This window comes from Bufo gargarizans, chromosome 6 (assembly GCF_014858855.1).
Source record: "Bufo gargarizans isolate SCDJY-AF-19 chromosome 6, ASM1485885v1, whole genome shotgun sequence".
NCBI classification, from domain to species: domain Eukaryota; kingdom Metazoa; phylum Chordata; class Amphibia; order Anura; family Bufonidae; genus Bufo; species Bufo gargarizans.
Genome location: NC_058085.1, coordinates 72,194,975 through 72,210,129, shown reverse-complemented (window position 1 = coordinate 72,210,129; position 15,155 = coordinate 72,194,975). Strand labels below are relative to the sequence as shown.

Genomic DNA, 15,155 nt, shown 5'->3' with positions numbered 1-15,155 from the left:
TCTAATTATTTTCCCTATAACATAGTTATAAGGGAAAATAATAGCATTCTTTAATACAGATGCGTAGTATAAGGTCAATTGATGGTAAAAAAATAAAAAATAATTAACTCCCCTCCTCCAATTGACCGCGTAGCTGCCGGTCTCCTGTTCGTTCTTCAGGACCTGTCAAAGGACCTGTGGTGACGACACTGAGCTCATCACATGGTCCATCACCACGGTGATGGACCATGTGATGTGACGTCACCACAGGTCCTTTAGCCGGCAGCTCATGATTAAAGAAGTAAGAAGAGATCGGCAACTACGCGATCAAGAGGAGGAGGGGAGTTACGTTTTTTTTATTTTTTAAGCCTCAATTGACCTTCTACTAAGCATTCTGTATTAAAGAATGCTATTATTTTCCCCTATAACCATGCTATAAGGGAAAATAATACAGTGAATAGACTGTCATCTTAGCAACCATGCGTGAAAAGCGCACCGCATCCGCACTTGCTTGCGGATGCTTGCGATTTTCACGCAGCCCCATTAAATTCTATGATAAACGCACAATATAGAGCATGCTGCGATTTTCACGCAACGCATAGGTGATGCGTGAAAATCACTGCTCATGTGCACAGCCCCAAAGAAATGAATGGGTCCGGATTCAGTGCGGGTGCAATGCGTTCACCTCACGCATTGCACCCGCGCAGAAATTTCGCCTGTGTGAAAGGGGCCTAAGACTTGCAGCATTAATGCTCTGAGTCTCTTCATAGAGACTCGGAGCATTCAGCGCATGTACTGAAGTCCCGATTGGCCGCACAGGGATTCAGTACGAAGCGCATTTAGATGCCGTGATCTCACTTGATCATGGCTTCTAAAGCATTTAATTACCGCGATCAGCATTCTTGCCGGTTGCGGTAATTAGCCTCAGGTCTCTGCTGTTTGAAACAGTACAAAGCGCATTTAGGTGCCGTGATCTCACTTGATCACTGCATCTAAAGCATTTAATTACTGCTATCGGCATTATTAGCCGCAGGTCTCTGCTGTTTGAAGCAAGAGACTTGCCGGCTATGACGCCCGCTGCACGCACGAGCGGGCATCATGCTTGCACAGCGCTACCAGCGCCGTACATGTACGGCGCTGGTAGTGAAAGGGTTAAGGAACGTGTACGTACTCACAGAATGCAGTCAATACAGTTCATTACAGCTGATGTCATTCAGGGACACACATGATTATAAGTTATTACAATGCTGTAAGGTCCTGTCACATGAGCAGAGTTCAGGTCTGAGAAATAACGTGCCCACATGGAGGGCGTTTCCTGGAGTGAACATGCTGATCTGAAACTGGCCTAAGTGTGAATAGGGTGAAATCTACATCTGAAATTGTTATACCTTAAAAATATGTTTTAACCTTTTCTCTGAATTGTCCCACAGTTACACAAGAGAAGCCTATTTGGATCTTGTACAAAATATCCAAGCGCACATCCCAGGTTTGTTGTACCCTCCCCTTGTGATTTAATTTCTTCTATATAATCCACTGACTATACACCGGAGGTCAGCAACCCCTGGCACACCATTCGGTTATATGGAAGTTCACAGAACAGGCGAGAAAATGTGCATACTGGGAGATGTACAGGGTGGGCCATTTATATGGATACACCTTAATAAAATGGGAATGGTTGGTGATATTAACTTCCTGTTTGTGGCACATTAGTATATGTGAGGGAAGAAACTTTTCAAGATGGGTGGTGACCATGGCAGCCATCTTGAAGTCGGCCATTTTCAATCCAACTTTTGTTTTTTCAATAGGAAGAGGGTAATGTGACACATCAAACGTATTGGGAATTTCACAAGAAAAACAATGGTGTGCTTGGTTTTAACGTAACTTTATTCTTTCATGAGTTATTTACAAGTTTCTGACCACTTATAAAATGTGTTCAATGTGCTGCCCATTGTGTTGGATTGTCAATGCAACCCTCTTCTCCCACTCTTCACATACTGATAGCAACACCGCAGGAGAAATGCTTGCACAGGCTTCCAGTATCCGTAGTTTCAGGTGCTGCACATCTCATATCTTCACAGCATAGACAATTGCCTTCAGATGACCCCAAAGGTAAAAGTCTAAGGGGGTCAGATCGGGAGACCTTGGGGGCCATTCAACTGGTGTTGCTATCAGTGTGTGAAGAGTGGGAGAAGAGGGTTGCATTGACAATCCAACACAATGGGCAGCACATTGAACACATTTTATAAGTGGTCAGAAACTTGTAAATAACTCATGAAAGAATAAAGTTACGTTAAAATCAAGCACACCATTGTTTTTCTTGTGAAATTCCCAATAAGTTTGATGTGTCACATTACCCTCTTCCTATTGAAAAAACAAAAGTTGTATTCAAAATGTCCGACTTCAAAATGGCTGCCATGGTCACCACCCATCTTGAAAAGTTTCCCCCCTCACATATACTAATCTGCCACAAACAGGAAGTTAATATCACCAACCATTCCCATTTTATTAAGGTGTATCCATATAAATGGCCCATCCTGTAGTTTCACAACTGCCAGAGATTGCTGACTCCTGCTCTACACATTTCAGAAAGCAAAGATTGTTGCTGGTATATCGTAACTGGTATTTTGTCATTAGTGTTTTATACTAAACATGTTTTTAAGACTCTTTGTGATTGTTTTGTTAATTTTTCAAACTCTGTTTTCACACTGGCCTCTGTGCCTTATAATTAGAGATGAGCGAATTGAAGCTAAAAAAAGAGGAATTCATGGTAACGAATCGCAATTTTCCTAAAATGGCGGCTACACGTGTGAGGACTGAGGACATGGGGCAAGGAACTCTGGGAAGGCGGCCAGCCCTGTGATGTCACAGCCCTATAAATACAACAGCCATTTTAGATTCTGCCATTTTCCAGCGTTCAGAGTGCCGGGACAGACATGTGAAGGCGCTAGGGACAGCAATTGGAAAAAACTCTATGTTTTAAAAAAACTGAAAAAAGGATTTATAAGTGCAGGGAAAGGATAGGGAGGAATCATTTCACAGCAGATGTCAGTAGGCGCTAGGGACATTGATAGGAAAGTGATTTACAAGTACAGGGAAAGATTATTTGGGGATCTAAATAGTCATTAGACAGCTCTGTCTTTCCAGCTTTTTGTTATTGGGCTGCAGGTGTTATGTTGAAAAGCCTTTAGTGGCTTATATCTTAGGATCTTATTCAATACAACAAGAAAAATATATCCGCATTTCACTTCTGCAGTTATTTCTGTTGAAAGCGTATAAAGTACAACAAGAAACTGTTGCAGTTAATTCTGGTGAAGGCGTAGTTCAGTAAAAAAAGAAAAATATATGCACACTGCACTGTTGCAGTTATTTCTGTTTAAAGCATATAGGGGCATATTACAGTAAAAAAAGAAAAATATATACGCACTGCACTGTTGTAGTTATTTCTGGTGAAAGTTTATAGGGGCGTAGTTCAGTACAACAAGAAAAATATATTCTCAGTTCACTTCTGCAGTTATTTCTGTTGAAAGCGTATAGGGGGGTATTACAGTAAGGCTACATGCACACGACCGTATGTGTTTTGTGGTCTGCAAATAAAACGGATGACATCCATATTCCATCGTTTTTTTTGTGTGGACCCCTTGTAACAATGCCTAAAACGGACAAGAATAGGACATGTTCTATTTATTTACTTTTGCGAGGCTACGGAACGGACATACTGATGTGGACAGCACACGGTGTGCTGTCCGCATTTTTTTTGGACCCATTGAAATTAATGGGTCCACATCCTATCCGCAAAAAAAAATTAACGGACACGGAAACAAACAACGTTCTTATGCACGAGGCCTAACAAACAAAAAAATATACGCACTGCACTGTTGCAGTTATTTCCGGTAAAAGCGTATAGGGGCGTATTTAAGAACTACAAGAAAAATATATACGCAGTTCATTCTTTGTTTTCTAGTCAAATCGTACAGGGGCCTTTCTTAGTCCAACAAGAAAAATATATGCACTGCACTGTTGCAATTATTTCTGTTTAATGCGTATAGGGGTGTAATACAGTAAAAAAAAAAATATATATGCACTGCACTGTAGCAGTTTTTTCTGGTCAAAGCATATAGGGGCGTATTTCAGTACTAGTAGAAAAATATATTCTCAGTGCATTTCTGCTGTTAATTGTGGTGAAAGCGTTTAGTGCATTATTTTAGTACAAAAAGAAAAATATATTTGTCGCTTTTAGGGGTGTTTTTAATTTCCGTTTCATTTGTGTAGTTCAGCTACAAGTATGTCAGGCGGAGAAGTCCCAGGCCATGCACAGAGCAGTGGCAGAGGCCTGAATGTTTCGGGTGCAAGCAGAGGTCACAGCAGAGTAAGGGGGCATGGCCGCAGGCTTCGCAGCGAGAGGCCTGAGCTCCCGGTGTTATCTAGCGGTCGTGTCTTGACCAGCAATCCAGCGGTTCTTGATTGGTTAACTCGGTCATCCACGTCATCCCAAGTGACATCAGACACCCCCAGCCAACAATCGGTGGGTTCGTCAGACACAACCCTTAGTTGGCATGGCCCGGGAGCAGGCCCTGTGCCCTCATCTGTCCTCAACCTGCCTCTATCCTTTGCTGTTCCCTCAGCTACAGAAGTATTGCATGCTGTGGGCTCAGCTACACTATACCGCGAGGACGAGCTGCTAAAGGCCAGCCCAGCCAAGATCTGGAGGAGACATCTGCCGCTTCCTCCGCTAGGCAGGCAAGCAGTGATGAGGAGAGTGGGGCAGGAGCTTGTGTTGCAAGCGGTCAGGCTCCTGACCCAGAGACCGTTGAGGACATCAGTGACATGCAGACACTACTTGATGATGATGGAGACGGTTGCAAAAGGGGCTTCGTCATCATCAGGAAAAGAGGGTGGCAGCTTGCCTGTGAGTCAGCTGCGTGGTAGCTTGGCTAGGAGTCAGCAGGGTAGCAGCAGTTGCAGGTCGGGAGCCAAACGTGCCCAGGGTAGACCACCTGCTTCGCAGCAGCCTACTTGCCTGTGAAGTAGTGGTGCAGGGGTTCACGGAGTCAGCGGTGGTAGCAGTCAGTGCGAACAGTTGGGGGGTAAAATCACCTACTCGGCGGTGTGGCAGTTTTTTTTTATTAAGCTGCCAGAGGAGGTTAAGGTAGCCACATGTAGAATATGTGGGCAGAAGGTGAAGCTTGGCCAGGGTGCTAATGTTGGCACTGCGACCCTTCGTCAACATATGCAGCAGTGGCCTGGGAGAACCGTGGCTCTGATGTGGTGGTCCAGCCTGCCGCAGCTATTGCTGCATCACCCAGTGGCACGCACCTGATTTCAGCCAGTCAAGGCTCCACCTCCTCAGCCGAAGGGAGCTGTCTGTCATTCCCATCTTCTGCTGATCAAGATGCTCCTGCTCCTCTTCAGTCATTCCGTCAGCAATCGATCACCGAAGCGTCCAACGGCGCAGAAGCTGAACGTGCTCTTGTTCAAGTTGCTGGTACTGCAGCCCCTCCCTTTCCAAGTGGTAGACTCTGCACCTTTCAGAGAACTGATGGCTTGTGCCGAGCCGAGGTGGAGAGTCCCAAGCAGTCTTTTCTTTGCGAAAAAGGCATTACCAGCCCTGCACAAATATGTCGAACAGAAGGTGGGCCAGTCCTTGAGCCTGTCTGTGTCTTCCAAAATGCACAGTAGTGCCGACGAGTGGAGCTGTAACTACGGTCAGTGACAGTACATGTCCTTTACAGCCCACTGGGTGAATGTGGTTCCTGCACAGCCACACCAGCAACTTGGCCAGGTCACGCCGCTACCACCTCCATGTTGTCACGCCCTTGGTCCTGTGACATTGTCCGCCTCTGTCTCCTCATCCTCCACCGTGTCCTCAGCCTCCACTGCAGGGACAAGTCACAGTGCCCCTCCAGCATACCACAACTGAAAATCGGAAACATGCTGACCGAAAATTGTAAGAACATGGTGTCGGCGGTGCTGCGTCAAGGAAGGCTAAGCCATGCACCCTGCATGGCACACGTATTCAATCTGGTTGTCAAGCGGTTCCTGAAGTCTTCCATCTATCTGCAAGACATCCTAAAAATGGGCAGGAAACTTTGCATGCACTTCAGCCACTTGTACACCGCAAAGCACAACCTCCTTGAGCTGTAGAGGCAGAACGGCATCCCCTAACATAGGCTGATATGCAACGTTTCCACCCATTGGTATTCCACCCTCCATATGTTGGACCGACTATATGAACAGAGAAAGGCCATCAACGATTTCTTGGTGATGCAAGCGAATAGGAGTACTCCCCAGTGTAACCTCGATGTCAGCCAGTGGAAGATCATGCGTGACACCTGCCGTTTGCTCAGGCCCTTTGAGGAGGCCAAGTTATTTGTCAGTCGCCAGGACTACGGAATGACATGGCGCCTCGATCTCACGGCCACATGAGCCATGTGGGGGCTGAACTGGAAGAGGAGGGGGAGGTAGACATTGGAGCACAGGCAATGTGTAGCGAAATGGGTGGTTTTTCTACTCAGTTGACAGGATAGGAGGAGCAGGAGCAGCCAGAGGAGCTACAGGGTGATGAGGAAGACAAGACAGAGGACCCGGACACACCGTGGCAGTATGCAGTGGAGATGGAGGCAGGGAGTCCCTCCGAGTCACTTGCATAAATGGCACAATGCATGCTCACTTGCTTGCATAGTGACAGCCGAATTGTCACCATTCGGCAGAGGCTCTCCACCTTGTTGGACCTTTGCTACCGGTCCAGAATGGGGGGCCTTTTTTACAACCACCGAGAGGGAGGACAAACTGAACTACTACAGATACATCCTATGTAGTCCGTTGGCCGCTGCCTATTTGCACCATCGTCCATCCTCTCGGAGATCTGACCGGGGGGGCACTGCGCTCACGTTCCACTGCCATTGCTGCTGGGGAGGCGTGGGGGGGCAGGAGCAGTACCAGCTCCATCAGCAGCAGCCTGAGTTTACAGTCGCTGATGAGTAGTTTTCTTCACCTGCAGCAGCAAGTAGACCTGGAGCAAGACCTGAAACAGCAGGTGGTGGCATACTTGGAAAGCACCCTGCCACCCAACATTGTAGATCCGCTGGACTACTGGGTAGCCAAACTGGATTTGTGGACGCAACTAGCAGAGTTTGCCCTGGAAAAGCTCTCCTGCCCGGCCAGTAGTGTGGCATCAGAGCAGGTTTTTAGTGCGGCGGGGGCTATAGTTACCCCAAGGAGAACTTGCCTGTCCACCCAAAATGTGGAGAGAATGACCTTTGTCAAGATGAGTCAGGCGTGGATCAGCCAGGATTTCCAACCACCAATTCCTGATGCATCAGACTAGATCATCCATGGTGCTACACCAACACTTTGATAAAAGAGACCGGTTTCTTCTGGTTACCTGCCTCAGCAACTACTCTGATGCTGCAACCCGCCTGATGCCAAGTATCTGATGCCAAGTTCTCCTTATTTCACCCACGTTCGTCAGTGGGTGCTGATATTGCCACCCACCGCCCCACTCTGTTACTGGGTCACTTTGTGGTCTCCTGATGCAGCTGCTGCTGCCATCTACAAACTATTTCACCTTGCCACTCTGTGGTCTCTTGATGCTGCTGCTACTGCCATCTCCACACTGTCACCTTGCCATTCTGTGGTCTCCTCATGCTGCTGCCATATCCACACTATGTCACCTTGCCACTCTGTGCTCTTCTCATGGTGCTGCCTTATCCACACTGTCACCTTGCCACTCTGTGCTCTTCTCATGGTGCTGCCTTATCCACACTGTCACCTTGCCACTCTGTGAACTCCTGATGCTGCTACTGCCATTTCCACACTGTCACCTTGCCACTCTGTGGCCTCCTGATGCTGTTGCCACCTCCAAACTGTCACCTTGCCACTCTGTGGTATCCTGCTGCTGCTATCTCCACATTATGTCACCTTGCCACTCTGTAGTCTCCTAATGCTACTGCCATCTCCACACTGTCACCTTGCCACTCTGTGGTCTCCTCACACTGCTGCCATATCCATACTATGTCACCTTGCCACTCTGAGGACTCCTGATGCTGCTGCCACCTCCAAACTTTGTCACCTTGCCACTCTGTGGTCTCCTCCTGATTCTGCTACTGCCATCTCCACACTATGTCACCTTTCCACTCTGTGGTATGCTCCTGCTGCTACCATCTCCACACTGTCACCTTGCCACTCGGTGGTATCCTCATGCTACTACCATATCCACACTATGTCACCTTGCCACTCTGTGGTCTCCTGATACTGCTACTGCCATCTCCACACTATGTCACCTTGCCACTTTTTGATATCCTCCTGATGCTGCAGCTGCCATTTCCACACTATGTCACTTTGCCACTCTGGCTTATAAATTGGCTTATGATTTGGTAGCCAAAAGCAAGAGTGGGTACAAAACACAGAAGACATGCAAATATTCCATTCACGCCTCATCTCTGTTTTACATCCACTCGTGTTTGTTTTTTTTTGTTTTTTTTTGGGCATTAGCAATACTGGTGGATTATTGAGCAAATGGTGACCGAGTGAAGGCGTATGCTCCACAGACTGGATCCGTTTTTTGTGGGTTATTGTTCTGACTGATCAGAGGAAGGGCAAACGCGTTTAAGAGAACATGTTCTGTAGACATCTATGTGGAATCAACTGGCGATGGTGTAAAAGGAGTGCGCTTCTTCTTGACGCTAACATAGACCTGTAAGACTGAGTTCATGCTTGAGTTATTTGGCCCCATGACTGCCATAATAAGTGAAGTGTGCAGTGATTCTAAGAGCGACGCCTGTCATCTACATGTCATACTGACTGACAGTATTTTTTCACTACCAAAGCAGAATCCCTATGCGTGTTACTACAAGGCACAGTGTTCTACACCCCCTCTATAATGGCTCTCTGCAGCCCAGAAATAGAAGGTTTTTTTTAACACTATTCGCCGCAAATAAATTCAGATTGAAGCTAATTTTTCCCGAAAATTTTTACGAAACTGCCAAATCTTTTTTTTTTTTTTTAATTCCCTCATCTCTACTTTTAATAAGCTGAAAGATGCATTCAGCGGGTGCCTCTGAATAGTCAAAGGCTCTCATGTTGATAAAGTACTGTATATCCAGATAGATATTTTTTGGTTTTACCGTATGCCTTGTTTTAGCTTATCGCTGGTTGTTCTGTTACATACAACAGATAAAAAGGTTTGAAGACGTATAAAGACCAGCCTGACATGTCAAATGTACACGTCTTCTGGCCGCTGTTGATTGAATTGGGGCCTATTGGTTCATTCATTGTTGGACCACTGAATGCTGCTAACCTCTATACAGGGCACAAAACATGCCTAGAAAACTGCTCCATAGAAGTCATTGAGTCTCCATTTTATGGTCCATGTGGCCAAAAAGTTGTTTTTGTTTTAGAGATCTGTCTATGTATTTGGAGATTTGGGGTTGTTAATTTCTGTATTGGTTTTCATTTTTTCACCTTTCTCTGACATAGCTTGTGGGGCTGCAAGTTCAGAACTCCATAGGTATTTCCTGTTAAAGGGGTTGTCAGGGATCAAATAGATTTTTAAAAACATGATCTCTTATCATGTCTAGCTGGTTCAAGGTCCCCCTGTTGTGTTTCTGTATTTTTAGCACTTCTACAGTGCTCCTACGGTCCCCCACTGAATATTGACTTGTTTGTGTATATCTGCGGTAACTTCTTGTCGCCCTGCCTTGTCGGTCCCACAAGGCAGCACAGCATCATGGCGTCTGGGCTGTCGGTCAGATCAGTCTCCACTCCTTGGTGAATCCTCCCCCCTTACTGATATTCTGCCTCCTGCCTGCATATCCCTCCTCTCTATCTTCATAGATAAGGTTGCGCAATGCCCGGTGACGCCACGGACCAGAGGGGCGTTACTTAGCGCAGCCTGTTGCCGCCTACTACTCGCCCACCCTGCGCTCTGAATAATGTCCGTGGGTGCCGGTGATGTCACCGGGCTCCTTGCGAACCGGAAGAAGAGGTTTCGCTCTTTGCAAAGGAGCCCGGTATGTCACTTACTTGTAGAGAAACTGCATTTCTGGCTCAGAATTTGGAGATTAGAAAACGGGGCATCAGAAAAGGAAAATAAAGGTAATGCAGACATGTATGTACAAGTAAGGTGACTACAGTGCACTTAAGCAAATGTCACCAATCCCATGCAACCAATTTAAAGGGAACCTGTCACCTGTACAATGCTGTCCTCATTCGCCTCTGGGCTGCGAAGGAGATGAGTCCCAAGAGGCTTGCTTTTACTGCCATCTCCAAATTTTTTAAATGCATAACAGGAAATAAACCTAACAGCAAAAGGAATGGAGCAGCATGAACACTATTGTTCCATTTATTTCTATGGAACTACTGCAAACGGCCTGCGTTCTCACGATTGGTGGGCCACACCAATTTTAATAGTTCCCCCGCATCCTGATATATACAGAATACCCCTTTAAGTCTGTTTTCACACTTGATAAACTTTATTAAAGGCTTCCTGGATTCTAGTATTAATGGCAATGTGTATTGTCCGTGCCCGATTAGTGCAGTTAATCGTCTGCAAGTGAATGGCGCTGCGTTAACCAGGAGCGGCTGCTGCACAGTTAGCGGAGTCGTGACTGGTTCGTTGCTCTGTCCCCTGCAGTCATCTGATCAGTGAGGTGCTGAGATTTGGACCAACCGCAGCCAATCTGGTATTGATGACCTCTCCAAAGGATTGGAAAATAACAAAAGATAAGCAGCACTACATAGTCCAGAAATTGGAAAAAATATATCTACCCTTGATAGGTGAGGTGGTGCTCGCAGATAGAGATCCTGGCTAAAGGTCCGGACATGTACCAGATATACGTAAAGATCCGCAGCACTCAGCCATTTGTGCAAAATACAAGTTGGTTTATTTCAAATCGGCAACAAAATGACAGCGACGTTTAAACCATATCTGGTCTATATCAAGTAATGTGATTATAACATAAGGTATGCCTTAAATATAACGTGTGTTACCTCCTGACATATCAGAATATATTGCTAGATTAAATATAGTGATTCGCTTAGAAAGAGGAGTATATCAAAAAAGGAAATGTCTGTCCAAATTTGAAGCAATCTGGGGCAGCTGGATCGATAATTCTGGGTGCTGCAGCTCATGGTTGGCGCTAGAGTTTTTCTATATGAGGTGAATGCAGTGAGGATGGAGGATACATAGGATATTGGGTGGTAGCAGGTGTGTGGCGTATATACAGATGCTTGTTGGTGTGTGGGTTATCTGGCATTGGAGTGTGGCTGTATGGGACGATGGCTGCTGGATTGTGATGTCTTATGGAATATCGGAGGTTGGAACTTGATGGTGGAAGATGGTTTACTGAGGGGTATTGTGGTGCCGACACCCCGGGAATGTTGGAATAAAAGAGGTGACTATATATGCGCCTTGCCTTATTGGGAATGGGAGGGGGGTGGGTTATGTTTTTTTTTTTTTTTTTGTTCATGGAAAATATTAGTAATTGCGCTAGAAATGTTTTGATACCTGTGTTTCTTTGAAGATTCATGCCATGTCTTTTATGGATATGTGTAATATACTGTATATGGTATATGTTATATGTGACAGATACTGTATAGGTCTGCGACCTGAAAGAAATGTCATGTTAATGTGATAGAATATGGCCAAAAAAATGTTAATAAAGAAACATCTGATTTAAATATAACGTGTGTGACACCACCCCATACCATATCGCCACAGATGTGTCAATCATATATAAAAATATGTGTGAATCAAAACAACATGTGCATTCAATTCATTAAAATCATTAGTAAGCCACTTACTTCGTCACAGTAGTGCCCCCATGTGAGGTCCAGTATACAGAGAAGCGCGCACTAATGTTTGGCGTGCTGCACATGCGCTGGCTTGATTGAAAGACTATTTTCTCCCTCTAGCCAACAGGAGTCTGATGACGTATCCTGTTACCAAGTGCAGGGAAAGATTGCTTTATAGCCAATAGAAAAGAGAGGCAGTGCCTGATGACGCATGTTGTTACTAAGGCATATCGGCAGCTTAGCGATCTTGTCCCACCCTATATTTTTATATATGATTGACACATCTGTGGAGATATAGTATTAATATTGATGACACACCCTCACTTCCTGGGTGGTGTCACACACATTGCTTGATAAAAACTAGAGATGGTCGAAACGTTGCTGTCATTATGTTGCTGATTTGAAATAAACCAACTTGTATTTTGCACAAATGGAAGAGTGCTGCGGATCTTTACGTATATCTCTCCAAAGGATTGGTCAGCCATATTAATGTTCTGGAATCCCCTTTAAATATAGGTATGCTCAATGTAGGAGTGATGTGGTCACAATTATTATCTGGTTGATAGATTTTTCTTGAGTCATGTAAATTTACCTGAGCAATGTGAGTGGTATATATTCACATTTTATATTATATTGGATGTTTATATATTGCTGTTTATAGGTGTCAGTCTCAGCAGTGACTTTATAACTGGCTTCTGCCAAGAAACAGAGGACGACCACCAGCAAACACTGTCACTTTTACGGGACGTTTCCTACAATGCAGCTTTCCTGTTTGCCTACAGCATGAGAAAGGTGACTTGATGTATCTCTGATTATTTTTAATACTTGTGTTGTTTAACTGTGTGCTGTATAAATGAAAATCTCTTTCTGCATAAGAAAACAAGAGCCTTCCACCGGTTAAATGACGATGTCCCACCCGAAGTGAAGAAAAGGAGGCTGGAGGAACTGATTGAAGTCTTCAGAGAAGAGGCAGAAAAAGTCAGTCAAAGAGCAGTGGGAAGTACCCAGCTTGTCCTGGTGGAAGGAGTAAGTATCTGATATGTCACTCATGATAAACACTTTGTCTTAGATTGCAAAGGTAAATGATTATAGATAAGATCTCACAATATCCTATCGTATGGGTAAAATTGTATGTTCAATAACCGTGTAAAGCGGTGGTCCTAAAATGTATTTTTGCACAAAGCATAAATCTACAGGTCTCTGTACAAGAGGTGTACGCACTCTTTTTTTTGACATGCTGGTTATATTGGAGGCAGCAAGTTGTTGATGCCGAATTTCCAAGTTGGAAGCCAAACTTTCAGCACCAATAACGTGAAAGAAAGTAAAACCATATATAAAACTGCACGTCTCAATTAAAATCATACAACTTTTATTAGAAACCACACAAACACATTTAAATGTTGTATATAATAGAACACCCCTGTGCGTGGTAAAATACAAATGAGCTTCAAAATCATAACAAAAAAGTAAAAAAAAAAAGTAACTTTAAAAATAAAAAATATAAGTTTGATTTGCCAATTTGCCATTTTTTCATTGCTTATGTTACCCAATAAAATGTGCTCAAAAAGTCACACACACTCCAAAATGGTATCAATAAAACCTACAGATTGTCCCACAAAAATTGAGTCACCACACAGCTCAGTAGATATAACTATAAAAAAAAGTTATGGGGGTCAGAATATGGTGATGTAAAAAAAAAATAAGTTTAAATTTATTTTTTATTAATTCTCTGTGGCCTTAACCTTCAGCCGGCTAGCCGTGGCACGTTCCTCGCTGCCAGCCAGCAACTCGAGCGTGCATATTGCGGCAGCGGCGTCCTTTGGAGAGGAGTTATTCTCAGGGGGTTGGGCACCCCTTCACTCCGGGTAACGACCAGGCAGCGCCATTTTCAATGTAGTTCCCGGGCGGCCAATATACATTGGTGGGGGCGGGGCATGAAGTCTTTCCCTGCTTACCCTCCTTCCCTCCACCTTTGTGGCGCAAATCCTTTGCGCCTTTTCTTCTGCCGCACCGCCCACCTTCTGTTTCACAAGGACCCCTGCAGATCTCTGAGACGCTGATCCTCTTCAGGGGCACCCCTGGTCAAGCTGCATTGAGGGACACAGCCTGGGTAAGCCACCCTTTTCCCTTACTGCAGGGTCTGGCCCCACCCTCCCTCCCCATCCTGTTTCTTCTACCTGTCACTGCAGAGTACTCACTATGTCCAAGCCCAAGCCCAAAAACAGGCGGCGACTTCTGTGTGCCATTTTGCCTTCTTGTCGCTCCAAATTCCAGTGCGGTCAGTTAGACCCCCTCTGCTCTTCGTGCTCTGTTCCACTGCCAAGTGACTCTGACCCTGACCCAGGTGCCCCTCGTGCTCAGTGCATAGTAGAACTGGAGTGGGCACGCTCCCTGGCGAAGATGGTACAGGACGTCTCCTATACCAACAAGGCTATTGTGGAAATACTGGGGTGTTTGTCCACACGACTACCTTCTGACCAGTCAGACTCTGGGAATCCCTCTGCTAAGCCCCATTGTGGCCATCCTGCAAAACAGGCCTGACCACCCTCTCCTCGAAGGGTGTCTGCTTCCCCTGTATCTTCTGTCTCACCACCACCTCACAGGGAGTCTCGCTCTGACGTGTCCTCCTTGGAAGAGGCATTTTCTGAGGAAAAGTTGTCAGACGCTGACTTTGTCTCACCTGAGGAGCAGTCTTCCAAACTGTCCACTATGGTAGACAATCTCATTGCAGCTGTTATAGAAACCTTACACGTTGAAGACCCTGAACTCTCATCTGCCGGCTCTGGTTTTTCTTTCAGGCGGTCATGTCGCTCGGCAAAATGTTTTCCCAACCACCCGGATTTTGATTCCTCCCTTTCCAAGGAATGGAACTTCCCTGACAGGCGTTTTGCTTTGCCAATATGCTTAGACGTCCTATATTCCATTGGATTTAACAAAAAAAAGTGATCGTCCTCTCTTATTGTTGACCCTCCGGTATACCGACTGGCTAAGCATACCGCCTTGCCTATGGCGGATGGGGCTTCCTTTTCCGACCACAGGGATAAAAAAATTTGAATCTTTTGACAAATCTTCCTTTGAAACAGTTGGCACAGCCCTGTGCCCGGTTTTTGCCTCTACATGGGTGAGTAAGGCTATAACTGAGTGGGCAAATAAACTACGTCAGGGCCTCACCTCTGGGGACCCCTCGGAGGAACTTTCGGATATTGCACTGCAGCTTTCCCACGCCAGTTCTTGCGTTTGTGAAGCCTCTCTGGACGCGGCCAGGTTTATGACCCCTCTTCCGCTTTTTTGGTGGCTATTCGCCGTACCCCTTGTCTCTCTTGCTAAATGGCAGATAGTGCTTCGAGCCCCCAGCCCTCCCTCCCTTCCTTCCTAACCCGGGGCCC

The 15,155-nt window shown here is 45.6% G+C and overlaps 1 protein-coding gene across 4 annotated transcripts in view; it reads left to right on the top strand.

Moving 5' to 3' along the window:
* The window catches only part of CDK5RAP1 (CDK5 regulatory subunit associated protein 1), a 71,242-nt gene that overhangs the window by 45,979 nt on the left and 10,108 nt on the right, over positions 1 to 15,155 (top strand). For all 4 annotated transcript variants that reach the window (XM_044297412.1, XM_044297413.1, XM_044297414.1 and 1 more), the window contains exons 10-12: positions 1,410 to 1,465; positions 12,431 to 12,561; positions 12,646 to 12,795. In XM_044297412.1, the coding sequence (XP_044153347.1) occupies positions 1,410 to 1,465; positions 12,431 to 12,561; positions 12,646 to 12,795 (337 nt within the window). The remainder of the gene's footprint in view (positions 1 to 1,409; positions 1,466 to 12,430; positions 12,562 to 12,645; positions 12,796 to 15,155) is intronic.